This window comes from Neolamprologus brichardi, chromosome 5, assembly GCF_056152115.1.
Source record: "Neolamprologus brichardi isolate AB-2024 chromosome 5, ASM5615211v1, whole genome shotgun sequence".
Lineage (NCBI taxonomy): Eukaryota > Metazoa > Chordata > Actinopteri > Cichliformes > Cichlidae > Neolamprologus > Neolamprologus brichardi.
In genome coordinates, this window is record NC_142108.1 from 7573896 (window position 1) to 7591223 (window position 17328).

Sequence of the window (17328 nt, forward strand, 5' to 3'; positions counted from 1 at the left end):
AACATCCAAAGTCTGTCAGCTGAGCTCAAACTCGACATGAACTTTATTCCAGCAGCGCTTCAGTTACTCAAGCCACACATTTCTCATCGGGATGTTTGAGAACCTTTAATGAGCAATTAATATATCCGTTGTAGTTGCAACTTAAATTTAGTGTATTTCCATCTTGGCTAAAGAAATTAATGTAGTTTTTTTTTCCAGAAATCAGGACGCAGCAGACCGTAGAAGAGCATAGATCTATGCTTAGCAGCAGGTAACAGGTACTACCTTTGGTTGAGGAAGAACCCCTCTGTAATGAAACGATTATAATTGGCCTTTTAAAGTGGTGTTTGAATGTTTCAGAGTGATTAGAGTCTTAGTGGACAGTAAATTAACACGACTGTAAAAGTTTCTACAGTTTCTCTCTTCTTACCATTGACTAATACGCTCTTCCAGCTCAGTAAAGATGCTGCTGTGCAGGGTGTACACCTCAGGCAGCACTCCCAGTATTTCCCCCAGCCTCTGCTCCTCCAGCACTGGCTCTCCTTCCTCATTCACTGCCTCAGTCACTGCTGACCTAAAGTCCTGCATAAGAGAGGGAAAACAGGATTAGTGAGAAAAGCGTTTTTTAGTTGTTGTTCTTTTATTTAAGAAGACAAATGTATGGAGCAAAAGGGGGAAAAAGGAATGGAGGAATTTGTCGAGAGGCTTGAAGAAGGAAGTAGGTGGTTGGGGGGAAGGGGTGTGAGTAGGCAGGAGAAATGAAAGGTACAGAGGAATGAGGAACCAGGAGAAAAATGGAAGGAAGGTCAGATCCTCCTTAACATCCTTCCTGCTGCCCTCCCCTCGTATCATCTCATTACTTTGGTCTTTGTCCAGGCATTCAGGAAAAGTGGCCTTGCTTGCACAAGAGCTGTGATCCAGGTGCTGTTGCGTAATGACCTTACTTAATGATACACTCTTATACTGTACATAGCTCAATGCTTTTAATTTCTCAGCGTACACTAATATACAGTGAATTAGGGTCCCTTAAATCCATTCGCTCACATAAATAATGTGCAATATGTAGTTATAGCTGCGGCGTCAGTGACTAAAAGGATGAATATGAGGAGTTATGGCAGGGAAAACCAAGATCAGAGGTAATTTATCTACTCAGCGAATAAGTAGGTGAATCATTTGGAGCTGCCAACACTGGTTAAAAAATATCAGTTTCCTTCATAAGCAAAGCTTTGTGTGAAACTACTGTCTATAAAGGTGAGGTGAGTCTATGAGGTAGAAGTGCATCAATTCCTGTTCTGGGTAAAGCGCAGCCATAAAACAAACAGAGATGTCCCACAGACCCGTGAGATAACGTGGTGACACCGGGCGCTTCGCTTCACGCCGTCCATCACACACAATCGATCTTGGTGCGAGTTAACATTCATCACTTCTCACACCTGCTTTTACGGTTCAGGTCAAATTCCTCTGCACGCACACAAACACAGACACCCTCCATGGATGAATGAGCTTTACCCAGCTTTTTTTTCCTTTGTTTTTTTGCCCATTAACTTGCAACCTTCTCCCAATTTTCCTCACGTAAAGCAGGTCAACAAGCACCACGTTAAGCACTCGGCTGAGCAGCCAGTCATGCTCGGTGATAATTCGGCACAGAGAATCTGTTCAGAGGTCAGCAGGTCATAAATGAGAAAAAAAATATAAAAATAATGATAATAATAATAAGCCCGGGCTTCATATGCTGAAGCAGTTATGGGGGAAAGTCATAGAAGAGGAGCACAGCCTCCCTTCCTATGTGGAGGCACGGTCCTGGAAATTCTTTGTGTTCTTGTTATTCCTTATCAAACAATGGAACAATAGCTCATGTGCCTCTCACTTTACGCTGCGCCTTGTTTTTTTTCCCAGACTGTGTGTTTGTACATGTTGTGCCGCTGGAGCGTTCCGCGGCTGGAATATCTCTGTTTCATTCTAATTATGAGATCAGCCTGCATAAAAACAGTGACTGATATCTCAAAAGACCACATTTCTGAAGTCTGAAGAATAACAAGACCCCCATGCATTATGCAAATGCATGATTAAAAACCTGAAAAGCCTCAATGTCACCTCTGAAAGGTGTCAGAAAAGGTGGTGTGGTGACACTGAGGAGGAATGCGAGGTTACTCGGTGTCTATTAAAAGGCAATTTCAGGTAGCATAATAATAATTTACATAGAAGAAAAATGTTCATTAATTACTTGCTGAAACGTCTCATCGCTGATGCACCGATGTCCAGCATATGTCTCTGCCTGCACTTTGCCACACATCAGCTAATTAGTATGACTGAAGATCATGATGAGACTGCAGATATATGATAATGAGTTGGTCCCGTTGCATAATATTTATATTAGTTGCTGTTTAATGGCATCAAATTAGCCATTACGCAAAGCTGCTACGGTGCACTCACGGCAGGCGTTCATAAATCATGGTGAAGGGCCACACATAAGAAATTCAGGTTATGACCTTATTCAAGGTTAGAAGGTACAGGCTGACTGATGGGCTTCCTCGGCTTCAATGACTCTACCTGTCAGATTTGTACTGGCAACCATCACCTTAATAGCCACTTCTCCACACCGTGTTTTCACTTCTAATGCACGGGTTCTTTTAAAAAAAAAAGTGAATTAAATAAAAGTTGTCACTAAAGGTCATTTTAGGTGTCAAATATCCTTCTTTGTTTGTACCTCTGCGGGGATGTGCTCTTGTTATGACAGGCAGTGAGTGAGAAACGATGGGAAGAGGTGACAACAGTTAGCTGCGATGCGTGGCCGCCCTCTCGCTCATCACGGCTCACTTTCAAATCCTCTGTCCAACAATAACTTTACTTGTTCCTCTAATGAGAGGGAAATTCTCCACTGGATGACACAACACGGTCACGAGGAACTCGAGGTGCGCGCAAAATATAAAAAAGGACCCTCCTCCTTTGTTTTTTTGTTTTTTTTCGTGACCTTCGAGGGTGGGCGTGCGCACGCACACAGTGTCAGACGAGTAAGGGCACGAGGATGGCATCATTAGGAACGCTGCGTCATCTTACAACTGACCACGCCAGAGTACTACATGTCAACTTTGTCAGAACCAGGAAGTAGATCTTGCTGCAACAACACTGATAAACCTGAACGGACCCATACAAAGGTGGAGGGGGGTGAGGGGGTGAGAAAAAGGAGACAGAGACTGGGGAGCAGACACACAGGATATGATGTTATCAAGACAGTTTAATAGGCCTTCAAGCAGGAGAGATTTTAAACCTGTGTGACACTTTTGTGGCGTGTGCCGGTGAATGTCCTCTTACCTCCTGAAGGTGCTTCAGGCCGCTGATGTGTCTGAAAACAAGAGGAGAAGAGGAGCATTAGATCTAATTAAACTATGGGGAGGAATTTACAACCTTCTACACAACTAAGTAACTCATTTAATTATTTAAATTATGTATGATGGAAAAACTACATCAGTGGAATGGTTAAGTGGGCAGCAGGGCAGGAGCGAGACTGGTGAAAGACACTTGTGTAATTGGCTGTCAGTTACTCTGCATGCAATTTGATGAACGAGGGAGAAGAAGGGGGGGATGCAGTTGGATGGAAATGGAGAGCAAAACGGGGGGCGGGGGCATAAAAATAACAATATTGTATTAAGAAATAAATTAGATGTCGATAGAGGACGATGCTTGTGATGACGTGGAAGAGATGTGGCTCAAATTGGAGGAATCCACAAGTGCGGGCAACTCACAGTCTCTCTGAGTCGACGAGCTCTTTGGCGATGTAGAACGCTCGGGATCGGCCATCAATCTGCGTGACAGGGAGGGAGAACGGCGGGAGACGAATGAACACGGTGCATGTTTAAAGGCTCTCTGTGGACACTTACTGCTCTCGAACGCTAATGCGCAGCCAAGCCACGCGGCGGCCGAGGAGCCCGACAAAAACTCAGGTCGACTTTTTTGTAGATTCCTGCTGTCAAAATAAGACTGATTATTTCATTACGCTGCAGCGCAGACATGAAGGTTTCCTCAAAATATGTGACTTTTAAATTGAGATGCATTATGCATGAGAGCCTGTGTGTGTGTGTGTGTGTGTGTGTGGTGACAACAGTGCTGCCCATTGATTTAGAAGCTAATCAAAGGGCCTCAAAACATCCGAGCCAAAGCATAACATCAGAGCCTTTTAGGGAGCTCCTGTGCTTGTCGGCCTTATTTTTGTTCCTACGCGCGGCATTTCACAAATACTGCATTAAAGTCACACGATCCTCATTTCCTTGAAATAAAACCAAAACCAAATGCAGTTAAATGAATCTGTTCCTGAGGCCAACAACTAAAACCTCACTTTTTTCCTCGTTGCATTCTCCTCTCATTTATTGTGGCTTTTCTTTGAAGAAAGGGAGAACAAGGAAATGAGTGTCACATAACGAGAGCAGGGGGCTCATGCAATTGTGATAGCAGCAGGATGGGTGGGGTCCATCTTTGAGCTACTGTAAAATGTCTGCTTTCTACTATACAGAAATTGTTTACCCCTCATTTTTCGTTTTTACTTTTGTCAAAGGTCTGATAATTCAAATCTAGCACTGTCAACAAAATAAAGCAGGACTTCATCTAGAGTTACTAAACCAATTAGCAGGTCATGGGGCTAAATAAACCACTTTCTCTCTCGCTTTCACTCGTTTTCGCATCCCACCACCACTCACCTGCCGTTCATAACCCTGCTCTACTGCCCCCTCTTCCTCCTCAGAGGTACGCCCGTGGTCCTCATCCGCTGACAGCCCAGCAGAGACGGGGTTCATTGGGAAAGGCTCTGTGTAGGCACTGCCAGGGGGAGAAAAAAGTATGAAGCACTGGTAATGAAATATGACATATGAAATATCTAGTTTGATGAGAGGCTTTATCATAAGAGCAAATCTTAACCAGGAAGATGCTGAATATATTCAACTGGGATTTCAAGGTAGCACAGAGGACGCATTTAGCACATTTACTGTAAAAAGCCACCGTATTCTAATGGGGCTTCCTATAAAACACTAAGGATTACTGCAAACTCCCTGTAATTGTGGGTTTTTCTTTTTCCTGTGTGCATCTCTAAGCATTTCTGTCCTCATATGGAGCCCTCCAGAGGGATACTGTAATCCCTTTCCTGATTTGTGCTCTTTACAGATGGCACGTTTGTGTATGTGCGCCAGTAATCCTTTAGTGAGCTTCTATACCTGAGAGGGGCACGTTGTAGGTCACTTCACGTTTAATCCCTTTAAATGCAACCTGTGCTAATTATTAATGCCCTCTGGCCCATTAAGACCCATTCAGTATCCTAACAGTCACGCTGTCAGTAAGATACCTGAGTAACAGTTACTGGCAGAGCAGCAGTATGACATGTATAGGACAGGTATAATAGGTGCTGGGAGCACTGCCTGTGCTCTGATGAAACACACATTACTACACTTTAAATTCTAACTCATGTTAGTGAGCTCTACTTAATATTAAATAAAAAGCACCTCAATATACATGAGTTTAAGTGACTAGAAAATAAATCAGTTCACAAAATATACTCTCACACTATTAGTAGAGCCAGGATCTCATTTTTGTCGCAGTCACTGAGCCTCATATATTACATGACTACAAGAACACAGCTTTAATTAGCATTAAAAAAATGACCCTGAATGTGAACACTCGCTCGCACTCACTAATAGCTACAGGAGTCTCAGTCATGGTGGCCTAAACAAACCTCAGTGCTGTTCTTGGCAGACACTGGAAATCACATTACATTACTCAACAATTACAGCATAGCAAAGTTCAGAATTTTAACCCAGGTAAAAATCAGTTTTTACCTTGAGTGATTACTGGTAATGACTCAAGGTGGAATATAAGTAAGAGCTGTTTTGCATTTAGGTTGCATTTTATTATTTTAACCAATATGCTGGGGAAAAAAAATCATAAGTGGGGTAAAGTTTACCTTCAGAACTTTGTGACAGAAGCTTAGCACTGGTAAACATCTTCAAATATTTTCATTTCTGAGACCTAAAAGTTTAAAAATGGTGTGTCTGAACATTTCTCACACCACAACCTTTTTGCTCTTTATTACCTCACTTGACCTCAGAGTAAAAGTGGGATGGCAACCTCCTTGTGACTAGGAAAAATATGTGGTTGCCTGGTGATCACATTGAATTATTTTGTTGTTTGAGATAGATGAAAGCAGTTACAAGGACCAACTGCTGACCCAGAGGTTGAGGCATGGTGAACCTCTGGGTGTAATCACAAGGCGACTGCACTGGTTGCCTGGTTGAGTAAGTATTCAGTCAGTTTAAATCAAACTCTGGTTTAGTTTCCTCGTTGGCGCAGTCTGTTTGTGCAGATGTGAACACGGTAGTCGCACTTGGGTGCGGAACAAAACAATGGCACTGAGACCCTTTGGTGGAGGTGGTCTTGGTGCGGTTCTAAACGAACTCCAGAGCGATTTGTTTATGATGTGAACATGATCGGACCTTCAATCGAACCAACTACCAGGTATGCGCTGCAAGCATAGCTAAAAAACTTCCCATAGCCATGAATACTTTGTATTCTGGGATGCAGCAAGGCACTATAGGTGTGCACAGGTCTGTACAGGATAGCAACTATGTATGAAATGAAGAGACTACTGGGACCAGAGTAAATGAACTACAGGTGTGAAAACTTGACTCGACTCCACTGGTTGCCAACTGCTTGTATTCTGGTTATATTCCCATGTAAGAACAAGATTGCTGAGTTGCTGTTAAATCGCTGTTGTGAAGCAACTACATCACTATCTGTGGAGGAAGTTTCAGATCTATCTATTTTCTGTCTTATTGCCGTTTTAATGCTGACTTAGAGCACCAATGTTGCTTCAAGACAGTAGCTGACTGGGAGGGATCGCAGACCTGCCTCCTGTCTTTGAAGCACCGTTTTCCCTAGTGCGACTATAAGAAAAAGCACATCAGCCACAAAGCTCTGGAGACAAACGTCTCCCCCTAGCATTGTGTGATTGGCTACATTTACCTGACCTTACTAGATACACTGTGAAACACGCAGTTCAAAATACTGCTGTGAGCTGGAAAAACACACACTTTAATCTAACTATCAAGAAATATTTAATCTGTGATTCTTAAATGACATTGAGTGTGAATCATTGTCTGACCCTGTGTGACCTTGAATTGGACCTGTTGGAGAAAATGTAAACGACCTGATCTTTCCTTGTACTTTTTCCTCATTACTTGTATTTGCTGCTGTGTGTAATGCTTTTGTTTGGTCTGCTGTTTGTTCTTGGTGTGGCATGCCATTTACACGGCCTGCTGCCAATCCTCCCACAGACCTGAGGTTCATTAGTCTGCAATATTTCTAGCCATGCTGTTCCCTCCAGTCTCTGCCAGACTTATGTGCTACTAAAGTTAAGTCCAAGTAGACATTCACAAGTTAATAGTTATTGCTAGCTGACCTTGTGTCTCTGTGCATCCGGTTCTTGACCTCTCTGTTTGTCTGCCTGCCTCACTCAGGTCTCCACTCACACTACTGTTTTCTTCACCCCACCAAATTCAAGCATGATCCTCCTTCAGTGACACAGTGAAGGAGGAATGAATGTGAGATAGATTCTCACATGCATTCCTTTAATCAGTGTTTTTATTGATTCCTCAAACAGCCCTCAGCGCAAACTGAGAGTAGACCAAAGGTTAACAGAGGTATCCCCCTGTACTTCAACTCCGTTCACTTACACATACTCAGTCACTCACACACACACGTGCACACACAGACACCAATTGACCTCACTGGTTTGGCTGGTGAAAGCACCTCCAGCCTGGTGACCTTAGAGAAGACAGGTCAGCCTGGATTGCGTGGGTGACGCTGTGAAGAAAGAGAAATGCTGGGGGAATGGGTAGCTCCTAAGCTCAAAGTGAGATCAATTACTTCAAACATCCAAGACAAACTCTCACCTTCACCTTTTCACCTTCAACCTTGAACGACAGAACAATCTTTGTAAACAAACCCTCTGTGTGCGTTATGGATACTTTACACTGGCCAAATTCATGAGCTGTTTCCCAAACAAGAAAATGTGAAACACACACACACACACACACACACACACACACACACACACACACACACACACAATGACTGCTGATTTAAAATATACTAACACTTTAAAAACAGCCCATTTTGCCCTATTTTTACTCTAAACGGTGGCATGCCAAATTTAAACATCGACCAACTAAATACATAAATGCCATTACCATATTTAAATCAGCAAATATGAGTTTTGTAATATACTAATTCATTAGGCCTTTCACAAGACCATTAAGGCAATGCTATTACGCCAGCCGACTGCAATGTCCCCTGTTAATGCGACAAAGTTAAATCTACTGTGTCAAATTCCGAGGAAGACACAATGGCTCTCTGCTAAACGCCCGATATTCCACCAATCTGCTGCGAATTTGGCGATGCTTGTAATATGTAATTCAATTGAGCTAAACGCTGAGTGTTAAAGTATATATTTGGACCAATGAGACAGGCCTTTTCCCTCTCCTAATGGCACTATTACAAGAAATAGGACCAAAGGAAAAGCTTCATTAGCTTGCTAACTATTGAAGACTGGGATACTAATGGGAGGATTAAGAGTGTGGGAGCAGTGCTAAATAGCTGTTTTTCTGTTTTTAGAGAGGACGATTACATGTTGCCTGTGGCTGTTGTGTAGCTGAAACTGTGAGAAGAAGACTTGCTGTATTGCTGCTGTCTTCCCTGTGATGTGATCAATAGGTAGAGGTTATTAATATTTCCACATCGTGATTGGTTGCAATTCATTCCATCCGTATATAGAACAGCATTATACCTCCTGTTCACTTCTGGTTGATTCATCCTTAATGCTGCTATACTTTGGGCAAAGATGCCGAGAGTCTGGGGATGGTCTTGATAAACTGGAACAACAATAACATCGGACCTGACATTCCTGACTGCACCACACCTCATTCTGCTATTCAAGGGAAAGTCTGCGAGCCTCCACCCCACCTCGGTGACCCCCTTCTTCCCACTTCGTTCTATCTGTCCTCCCCTCTCTCCACCTTGCTGCCTCCCACCAGAGCCCAGCCCTCGTCCTGCATTTCCTGTAAACAGGCTGGTGGGAAGCTCCTAGGCTGGACGCTTCCTCCCCGGGGATGACCTGGCAATGACCTCAGAGTGACTGGCACCAGGCCTGGCCAAACCAGTGACACACCCTGTCCACCACCTCGCTACACAGCCACCACCCAGTACAACAATGTACTTAAGATGTCTCCCTCATCACTACTAACACTAACATAACAGTGGGTGGAGGAGCTGTTTCAGAGGCCATGCCAAGGCTTTGTCATCACTCTGAGGAGGTTCACGTTGAACCGTTTGAAGTGAAAATGATGCCAAAAGATAAACCACAGATGCATGTGTCACTGAGCTCAGCACAGTGGAAGCCTTTTACTGTGTGCATAGTGTGAGCAACATATTTGCATTATTGCTGTAAACCTACCTGGAAGTGCTTTGAGGTACCTGAAAGGACACTTTATGCTTCGTAATTTGAACACAGTCCAAAATCCTGGACTTTCCTTGCTAAAATGCTTGTTTTCCAGCTCTCATTTGTTACTGCAAGGGCTACTTGGCAAACATTATTCTGCTGAGGCTGCACACTCAGCAGGAGACTCATCTTTGATAAAGCACACAGAGCTGTAACTTAGTATGCGTGCACATATGCATATACACACCACTTACAAACAAACATCTTGTATAGGGCTTGGAATAAATCATTAGTGCACCTTTTCCTTATCCATTGTACACTATGGTAGCTTGCTAATGAACATGTCTCTTTGCTTTGCCTGAATGCCTGTGTTAAAGTAGCGTCTGAATGCTGCTGGACATTAATCACATGCGTGGAAACAAGCCAAGCCTGTAAGTTCTCCTTAAAATGCATGTCTGCGACTGCAGGCATGGTCCTTTTGTGTGCACTGCTCTGGGGCCACTTGGCCATTTTCCTCACCACAAAAACACACTTTTTCCTCTGTGGGTCTACAACCACGTTGACTGTTGAATCTTTCCTCAATAAATCACTGCCTCCGTCGGCTTGGTGGCCTGGGACAGTGGCAAGTGTCAAGATTTGAAAAGAGTTTTGGGCAAGATGTACACATACACGCAGACAAAAGCACCTCCACCAACTATACAGGACTTTATTACTGTGGGCAGTAAAACACAGGTACACACATGCGATATATACACTCTGACATGTATGTCACTAAAGAGTGACCCTGGCAATAGATGCCTCTCCGGGGGAACGAAGAATAGACAAGGTGACTGGACAGATAGGCTTTTTGCATCCTTGTGAGCGCTGTGAGACCTCTGGCACACAATGAGCCACATTGATAGCATCATTGGGAGACAAAAAGCCATGTATATAAATATGTATGGTGGTATGGTGAAAATGAACAGCTGCATACCTGGAGAAGAAGCTTTGTGTGGCTAAGTGTTACGAAGGACAAAATTTGCTAATAAACCTATAAAACAAACTGTAGATTAGATCATTAAATTTAAAAAAAGCAAAGGACACTGCCAGAAATAAGGGCAAATTAAGGAGGAAGCATTCTGTCCCAGGATCATCTTAAACATTTCACAGCGCTCTCGGTAATGACCCATCTCTTTGACCACACAGAAGTCATCAAACACGACTCTTTTATTAAGACTGGGGAAACACTGAGGCCTGCAGTGGCTGAAGCTGTGCACAGGCTGGGGTAATTTGGCCCAGTCTGATCTCGGTGATTCCTCACTCTATCACGCACTGCAGTAAACCCTGCTGCCCCTCAAGGGTCCAATGAAAGAGGAGCACTCAGGAGAGAGCTACTTTAATGAAAGCCCTCCTGAACTTAACTATCAGTGTCAGGTACAGGAGAGCAATTATACCACAACTGTTCTCGCTCTCTTTTTCCTGTTCCTACTGCCCCCACCCACCACCTCACTTGATCGCTATTCTCTTTGTTTTCTTACTGATCAGCTCCTTTTAGTCACACCTCCCCTCCCCTCACGCTCTCACACTTTCTTTAGTGTTCGTCACTTCTTACATGTGAAAAAAAACCTCCTCTCAATTTTTGCACTTTTAATTGCATCCATAATGACTTTCTCTAATGTGTGCAACCTGCACTCTGCCAGCTACGCAATTGCCATTACCTGTTCTATCTGCTCAGACTTGCAGAAGAAGCAGCAGCACCACCAGATGTGACCTCTAAATCCACCAAATGGAAAATCAGGAGTAAGCTCTCCCATAAGCATTGTCTTTCTTCCCGAAGCCAGTGATGCCTGACATAGCAGGCTGCTCATCTCTCACACACAATGTATGTCAGCTGTTCTAGGGTTAAGCCTGGACTCTTGCGTGTATTGCGCTGCCCCTAACAACTCAAGCTTTACTCACTTTAAAACTGATTCCAGTGACAGACGCTCTCTTGCTCTGCAGACTGCAAAATGAACAGGCAGAATAAGCTTTGTTTCTAGAGTTTAAAATGTCCAAGTATAAAAAGACTGGCTCGAAATCAACAGCTGATCATAAACAACATCCATTAAAGAGGTATTATAATAAAGACATACAAGATAAGGCTGCAATCCAAGTCAAGCTGTTGGACAGCTAATGGATTAGCTAATTAATTTGACTAAATGAGTAAGCACTAATCATCTGTCGTTGGCGTGCGCTCGCTAAGTAGTTTTTTGTAGTGTATTAAGGCCAGTGCACTCCAATTCATAGCATAGGGAGATTACATTTTCTTTAGCCCAGATGTTGGGATGCAGCTTTAGCCCCAGTGCAGTACAGAAAGATGTGATATCATTTGTGGTGCTCACAGCCATAAAAAAACACTGATAGTTGTTTGTATTGGTCTATATCTGGGATTCTCAAGATACACCCACCAGGCAGGTAGCGGTCCTCGGTAACATACACTAAGGTACATTTCATTTATCGCTGTTGGCAGAAAATGGCAAAGGAAGTTTTTTGATTGAATTTCTTTAAGCCTCGTTCAGCCATCAGATTAAACATTTCCAGTATACACAAATAAAGCTGTGGTCAGGACAACTCTAAAATGGTTAAAAACCTATAAATCAGCAAATACCAACAGAGGAACCAGATCTGACCAAATACGTTTCATATAATAACCAAATATTTTTAATGTGTGAATTTTTCTGGCTGTATAAACTAGGCACTCAGTTACCGAACTTTTAATAACTTTGGTCTATATTGTGTAGCACTTGCCTGTTCATCTTTGTATGACTGTATGCATTTAATGCATTTAATAAGATGCCACTATAGATGGTAGGGTGTGAGGTAACATCTTTTTTAGAGCTCAGATGAAACAAGCTTTTCAAAATCTTGGCTTTGAAACTAAATCATTTGAAGAGCAGCTGGATTTTTAATCTTACCTTTCATTGTCCGATTTCGATGGCTGGGGTTTGCTGTCAATCCCAGGGAAACTGTTCATATCCACATAGCCATCGTTCTCATTGCAGGGGACTGTTGAACGGTTTGGATCCTCAAAAAACTCAGTAACAGTGTGGGATCTAGTGGGTCTGCCTGGGATCTGGATGTTCTCATAGTCTGAGCTCATGGCTGGGATGTTTTCGTAGTCTGAGGTATCTGCACTGGGGAACGAGATAGAGCGGGGTTTGGTCAAAGGCAGCGGCATGGCAGAGCGGCGAGAGCGCTCCTCGAAGGACTCCACTCTAGAGACGCTCCTGCCATAAGCTTTGGGGTCTCCTTTCCTCCTGTGCTGGTCTTTATAAAGGAGAAATGTGGATGGGAGGTCTGAAGGACGCTGCTGAGGTTTCACCATGCGGGACTGGGGCTGAGGAGAGCTCCCAGTGCTTCTGCGATCAAGCTCGATGACTCTCACTGGACCGTGGTGGCTTGACTCAGAGGAAGAACGCGAAGAGCGGACACTTCCATCACTGAATCCCTTTGAATCTGTCTTTTTCTTGAACTTCAGAGCTAAAAAGCGCTTAAAGGAGGACTTCTTCTTCTTCGGTAGGTCACTGGGTTCGTGTTGGATGAGGAGGGATGGGGAACTCTTGGTAACTGGTCTTTTAGTGATGTAAGCCAGCTCAAATGGTGGAGGGATGTCCACTAGAGAAGTTGGTGTGGAAACACCACTGGAGGACTGATGGCTACGCTGGGAGAAACTTCCAGAAGAAGTTATCATACATGGAAGGGAAAGGGTGTCATCCTTTCGCTTCATCCTGATTTCATCTTTCAATGATTGACCCATCTCAAGTGGGCTGCTCAAGGACACGTCTGGGCCATCTGCAGACCGTGAGTATAACAAGAAGCGGCGAGACTTCATAGATGGAATCACACAGTTTATACCTGCTTGCTGGGGGTGGCTGGTAGACTCGCTGTTCTTGTCCAAGGACACCGTGTAGTAGTCATGGTTCTGGTATTCCGTCCCTGTCTCCTCTGGTACCGTTTCCGGGACATAACCAGGAACTTTCCCAGAATAGGATCGTGATCGAGTGACTATTGTCTTTCGATCAAGTGTCACAAAATTCTCCCCTTCTGAGTCAAACCCTGCCTCTTCATAAATATGCTCTTCACTATCGGAGTCTGTGTCTTCATAATAAGGCACAATATGGCAGTCCAGTTCCTCTATGTCTTCTTCAAAGGCCTCGGTCGTGTGGGCAAACACCACCCTGTTGGTTAGCTCTGGGGTTCGGCCCAGGTCTAGGTCAGCTGGCACTGTGATATTACATAACCTGAGCCGAGGCTGGCAGCTTTTTCTTTGGCTGCGCAGAGCCTGCTCTCTTTTGGCGTTTCTTTCTTTTGCACTTTTTACTCGGAAATGCTTCTTTTCCTCTGCTTCCTCTTCATCGTCATCACCTATCTCGATGTAATCCTCTGATGAGACACACTCTGCCTGCTCAAGGTCATCGTCTTTATGGCAGAGTGAATCATCAATGTTTGCATACTCATCTGCTGACTCGCTGTCCTTTGCTTTTTCTTTGTGCTCGTTTGACTGTTCAGTGGCCTCATCGATGTGCCCCAGTTCTGAAAGCGCCTGCTTATCCTCCAACTTGTCCACATCATCTGATGACACATAGTAAGGTTCCTGGTTAGTAGCATAGCCTGTTGTGTGCTCTTCATCTGTGGTAGAAGGCTTCCCATCAGTATCATCCTGATTCCACTCAGGGTCAGCGGTGTCAGTCACATCTCCCGGAACAGCTTGTATGACAGAGTAAGGCCCAAACACATCCTCTGTGCTGGATGTGAATCGGAAACAGCCGGAAGGATCCTTGGTTGCCCGTTCTGGTTGCCAAACCTCCGTGTCCCCTGTTTCAGCTGGGTCACATGACTCACATGTATCACTAGCATCGTCTGTGGGACCAATCACATCGTAGGGATATTCCTCAGTTACAGTTGGAAGCATGCTGAATCCAAAGGCAAACCCTCCACCTGCCAGTTCATTCTCATTTATAAGTGAGTCATGGTGCAGATGCTCGTCACTTTCTTCACTGACTTCCTCCTTCGGTTCACTGTTGTTGAGTGACTGGGTTTGATCAGTGTCTGATTCCTCTAAAGCTTCATCTGAGTGTTCTGCAGGCTCACAAAGTATTTCAGTCTTTTCAGTTAATCTCTTCTCCTCTACTTCTTCATCCTCCTCTCCTGCTTCTTCTTCTGTTTCAGTTTGAGAAGGTGCTGGTGTATTCTCATCATCATCAGTGCGACTGCCATCTTCAGGGGAGTTCAAGTCAGTGTCATCATTTTCATTCTCAGTAGTGTCAACAGTGGAAATATCATCTGCTTTGACTGTGTCATCAGAGCCGATGCTGTCTACATCACCGTTATTATCTAATATTTCTTCTTCATTTTCTGATTCCTTTTTAGTTTCTGTCTCTATTGTGTCCCCTTTGTCATTATCCCCTTCCTGTGCCTCACTTTTCTCCTCTTGGTCCTGATTCTCCATTTCATGGAGCTCTTCAGTCTCTCCATCAGAGTGAGCCACATCTCCATTGCTGAGACTCTGCTGAGCACAGGGCTCCCCCTGTGGGTAAGGCTCATACAGGGGTCTGGGCTTAGGGGCAACAGGAGGTTTTGGACCTTGGACAGTGGGACAAGGCCTCGACATTAGCTTGGACTGCACTTTGATGGCGAGATGACTGCGGACCTTTGGTCGAGGGACTTGCAGCGGATTTTGAAAATCTGAAGAAAGTGAGAAAATTTAAAGAAATTAGTGGCGCAAATAATATTTGCCATACTTTGCAAGCTTGCGTTGAGATAAAATATGTGGCTTCTGCTGCTGTGTACACTGCTAAGAGGAAACCTTGTACACTGTAGTAGTCAGTGACACGCAGAAAGCTGCAGGGGACACAATCAGCAGGAAAAATAACAGAGCCACAGGGTACTTAGAGAAGGAACAATAACATTTCCCATCTAGGAAATGACACATGCAGATTGGCCAGTTAAAACAGGATTAGATAATGATGGGCTGATTATGGTGAAAACTTTTTAACTAAATTCATAAGAATTCTTCACACTGTCATATGTGTATTTAAACAATCTCATAAGATATGATTAAGGTGGTTATACCTATAATAACTTTATTTTTTTACTATTAAAATGAAGTAGGTGTTAAATTGTGTTAAGTCAGTGAAGAGCAATGCTTGTGAAATTTATAATTCTAATGAAACACACCCATACTTAACAAAGTGTGTATACACCCCTGGTCTCTTCCTGTTATTTAGTACCTGCCCTGACGCACATCCTATTAAACCCTGTGTGCACCCTGGTTATCTCTTAGTGTTCCCTCTCTCTCTGTGTGCCAGTGCACTCTCCGTCTCGTTTATAGCATATTCTTCCAACACTTTTTTTCAGTAATGAAAAAAAAAAAAAGAATTCCAGGTTCATTAATCAGGCCAGACAACATGAAGGACTCCACGCAGGATAGGGAAAGGACATTAACTACACCCCCCATTATTTCTCTATAAACCTCTTTAGGAGTACATATTTTCACAACACAAATGCACTTCCTTCTCGCCATTCTTCCCAAACACCCAGAAACACAAGCGCATATGTGAGCACACACAGTTTTTCTTTTCTTTTTTGTCCTGAAAGAGTGTGTCAAAGAACAATAAAAGAGGAAGAGAAAAAAACAAGGATCCCAGTCTGACAAAGCAACCGACTGCAAACAACAGGATATGGATTACGCAACAAGAATTCAATTAGAACAAATGCTTGAAAAACAAAGGAAGAGATAGACACTGGGACCTTGACAGTGCCAAACTCTCAGGATATGATTTCAGACTGAGTCCTTATTATGAATACCAACCATGAAAATCACACCAAACCAGTCTAAAATCTAAAGCGAGGAGGCTGTCATACAGAAACTGATAATCACTGTTGAGATTCTGTTTGAAATTTTTCACTTAAACTGCACCCGGTTACTAACTTTCTTTTTTTCTTTCTTTTTTTCTTGAAGGCTAAACCTTTCAGGACAGGTGACCTTTTATCCAGAACAATTGCTTTGTGCACTTTCATGGAGATGGATTATAATCCTAATTCCAAATCTAATACTATAACAGGACATTTTTCCTAGTGGAGCCCTCCACTGGGAACTGGCCATCACTGGTCTGTGATTTAAACCACTCGAAAAGTGTTATAAACAGATAATTCACATGGAAAAAAGATCAGTAGATGTGTGACCAAACTATCAAACTAACTAAAATGTAACGGACCAGATCATTTCCAGTCATACAATGAAAATCATCCTGTAACGTGCAAAGCAAGTAGGTGCAATATAACCAGATTCACAGTTTAACACTCTTGCATTAACACACTTTTCATCATGTAAAACCAAAAGTTGCCTTTCTGGTGTGTTTACGCAAAGCTTATATATTTCACAACCAACCTGCGTTCATTCTTGGACATCATCATACACGGTAAGCGAAAGTTATCCTCATTTCTGCCCACATGCCGATCGTGCCTCTCCAAATGACGCGGAAACTTAATCCAAACGCATCGCCGGAGAATCAAGTTGTGGAGGAAGCGGAGCAGAACATGTCATCTTTATCTTCTCCAGTGGTGGTCGACTTGTGCAAGGTGCCTCTTCTCGCAGAATGAGCAGCTGAGCTTTGAGCTCGAGTGCTGATGCTACAGCGGACGCTGTTGTGTGGAAACGGGAGGTGCTTCCTGGCGCTTCCTGAGGCAGGATTACAGAGCGCAGCGCGGACTCGAGGCGCGATTCAGCCCCACTCAAAATGCACTGCACACCAATTTCTCTCAGCTACTGTGGAAGTTTTGGCACTGACGAATCAGTGTACTTCACCACACGAGTGGCCGTCCTTTGCTCCACATATGCGTGTAAATGTTGCCAT

General features: G+C 43.6%; 1 protein-coding gene across 2 annotated transcripts in view; it reads right to left on the bottom strand.

Moving 5' to 3' along the window:
• Window positions 1-17095, bottom strand: part of fgd5a (FYVE, RhoGEF and PH domain containing 5a) — a 31151-nt gene extending 14056 nt beyond the window's left edge. For both annotated transcript variants that reach the window (XM_006784625.2, XM_006784624.2), the window contains exons 1-6: window positions 16863-17095; window positions 12388-15157; window positions 4671-4788; window positions 3723-3781; window positions 3292-3322; window positions 410-561 (exon numbers count right to left, since the gene is read on the bottom strand). In XM_006784625.2, the coding sequence (XP_006784688.2) occupies window positions 410-561; window positions 3292-3322; window positions 3723-3781; window positions 4671-4788; window positions 12388-15157; window positions 16863-16872 (3140 nt within the window). In that variant the 5' untranslated portion in view covers window positions 16873-17095. The remainder of the gene's footprint in view (window positions 1-409; window positions 562-3291; window positions 3323-3722; window positions 3782-4670; window positions 4789-12387; window positions 15158-16862) is intronic.
• Window positions 17096-17328: the final 233 nt, after the last annotated feature.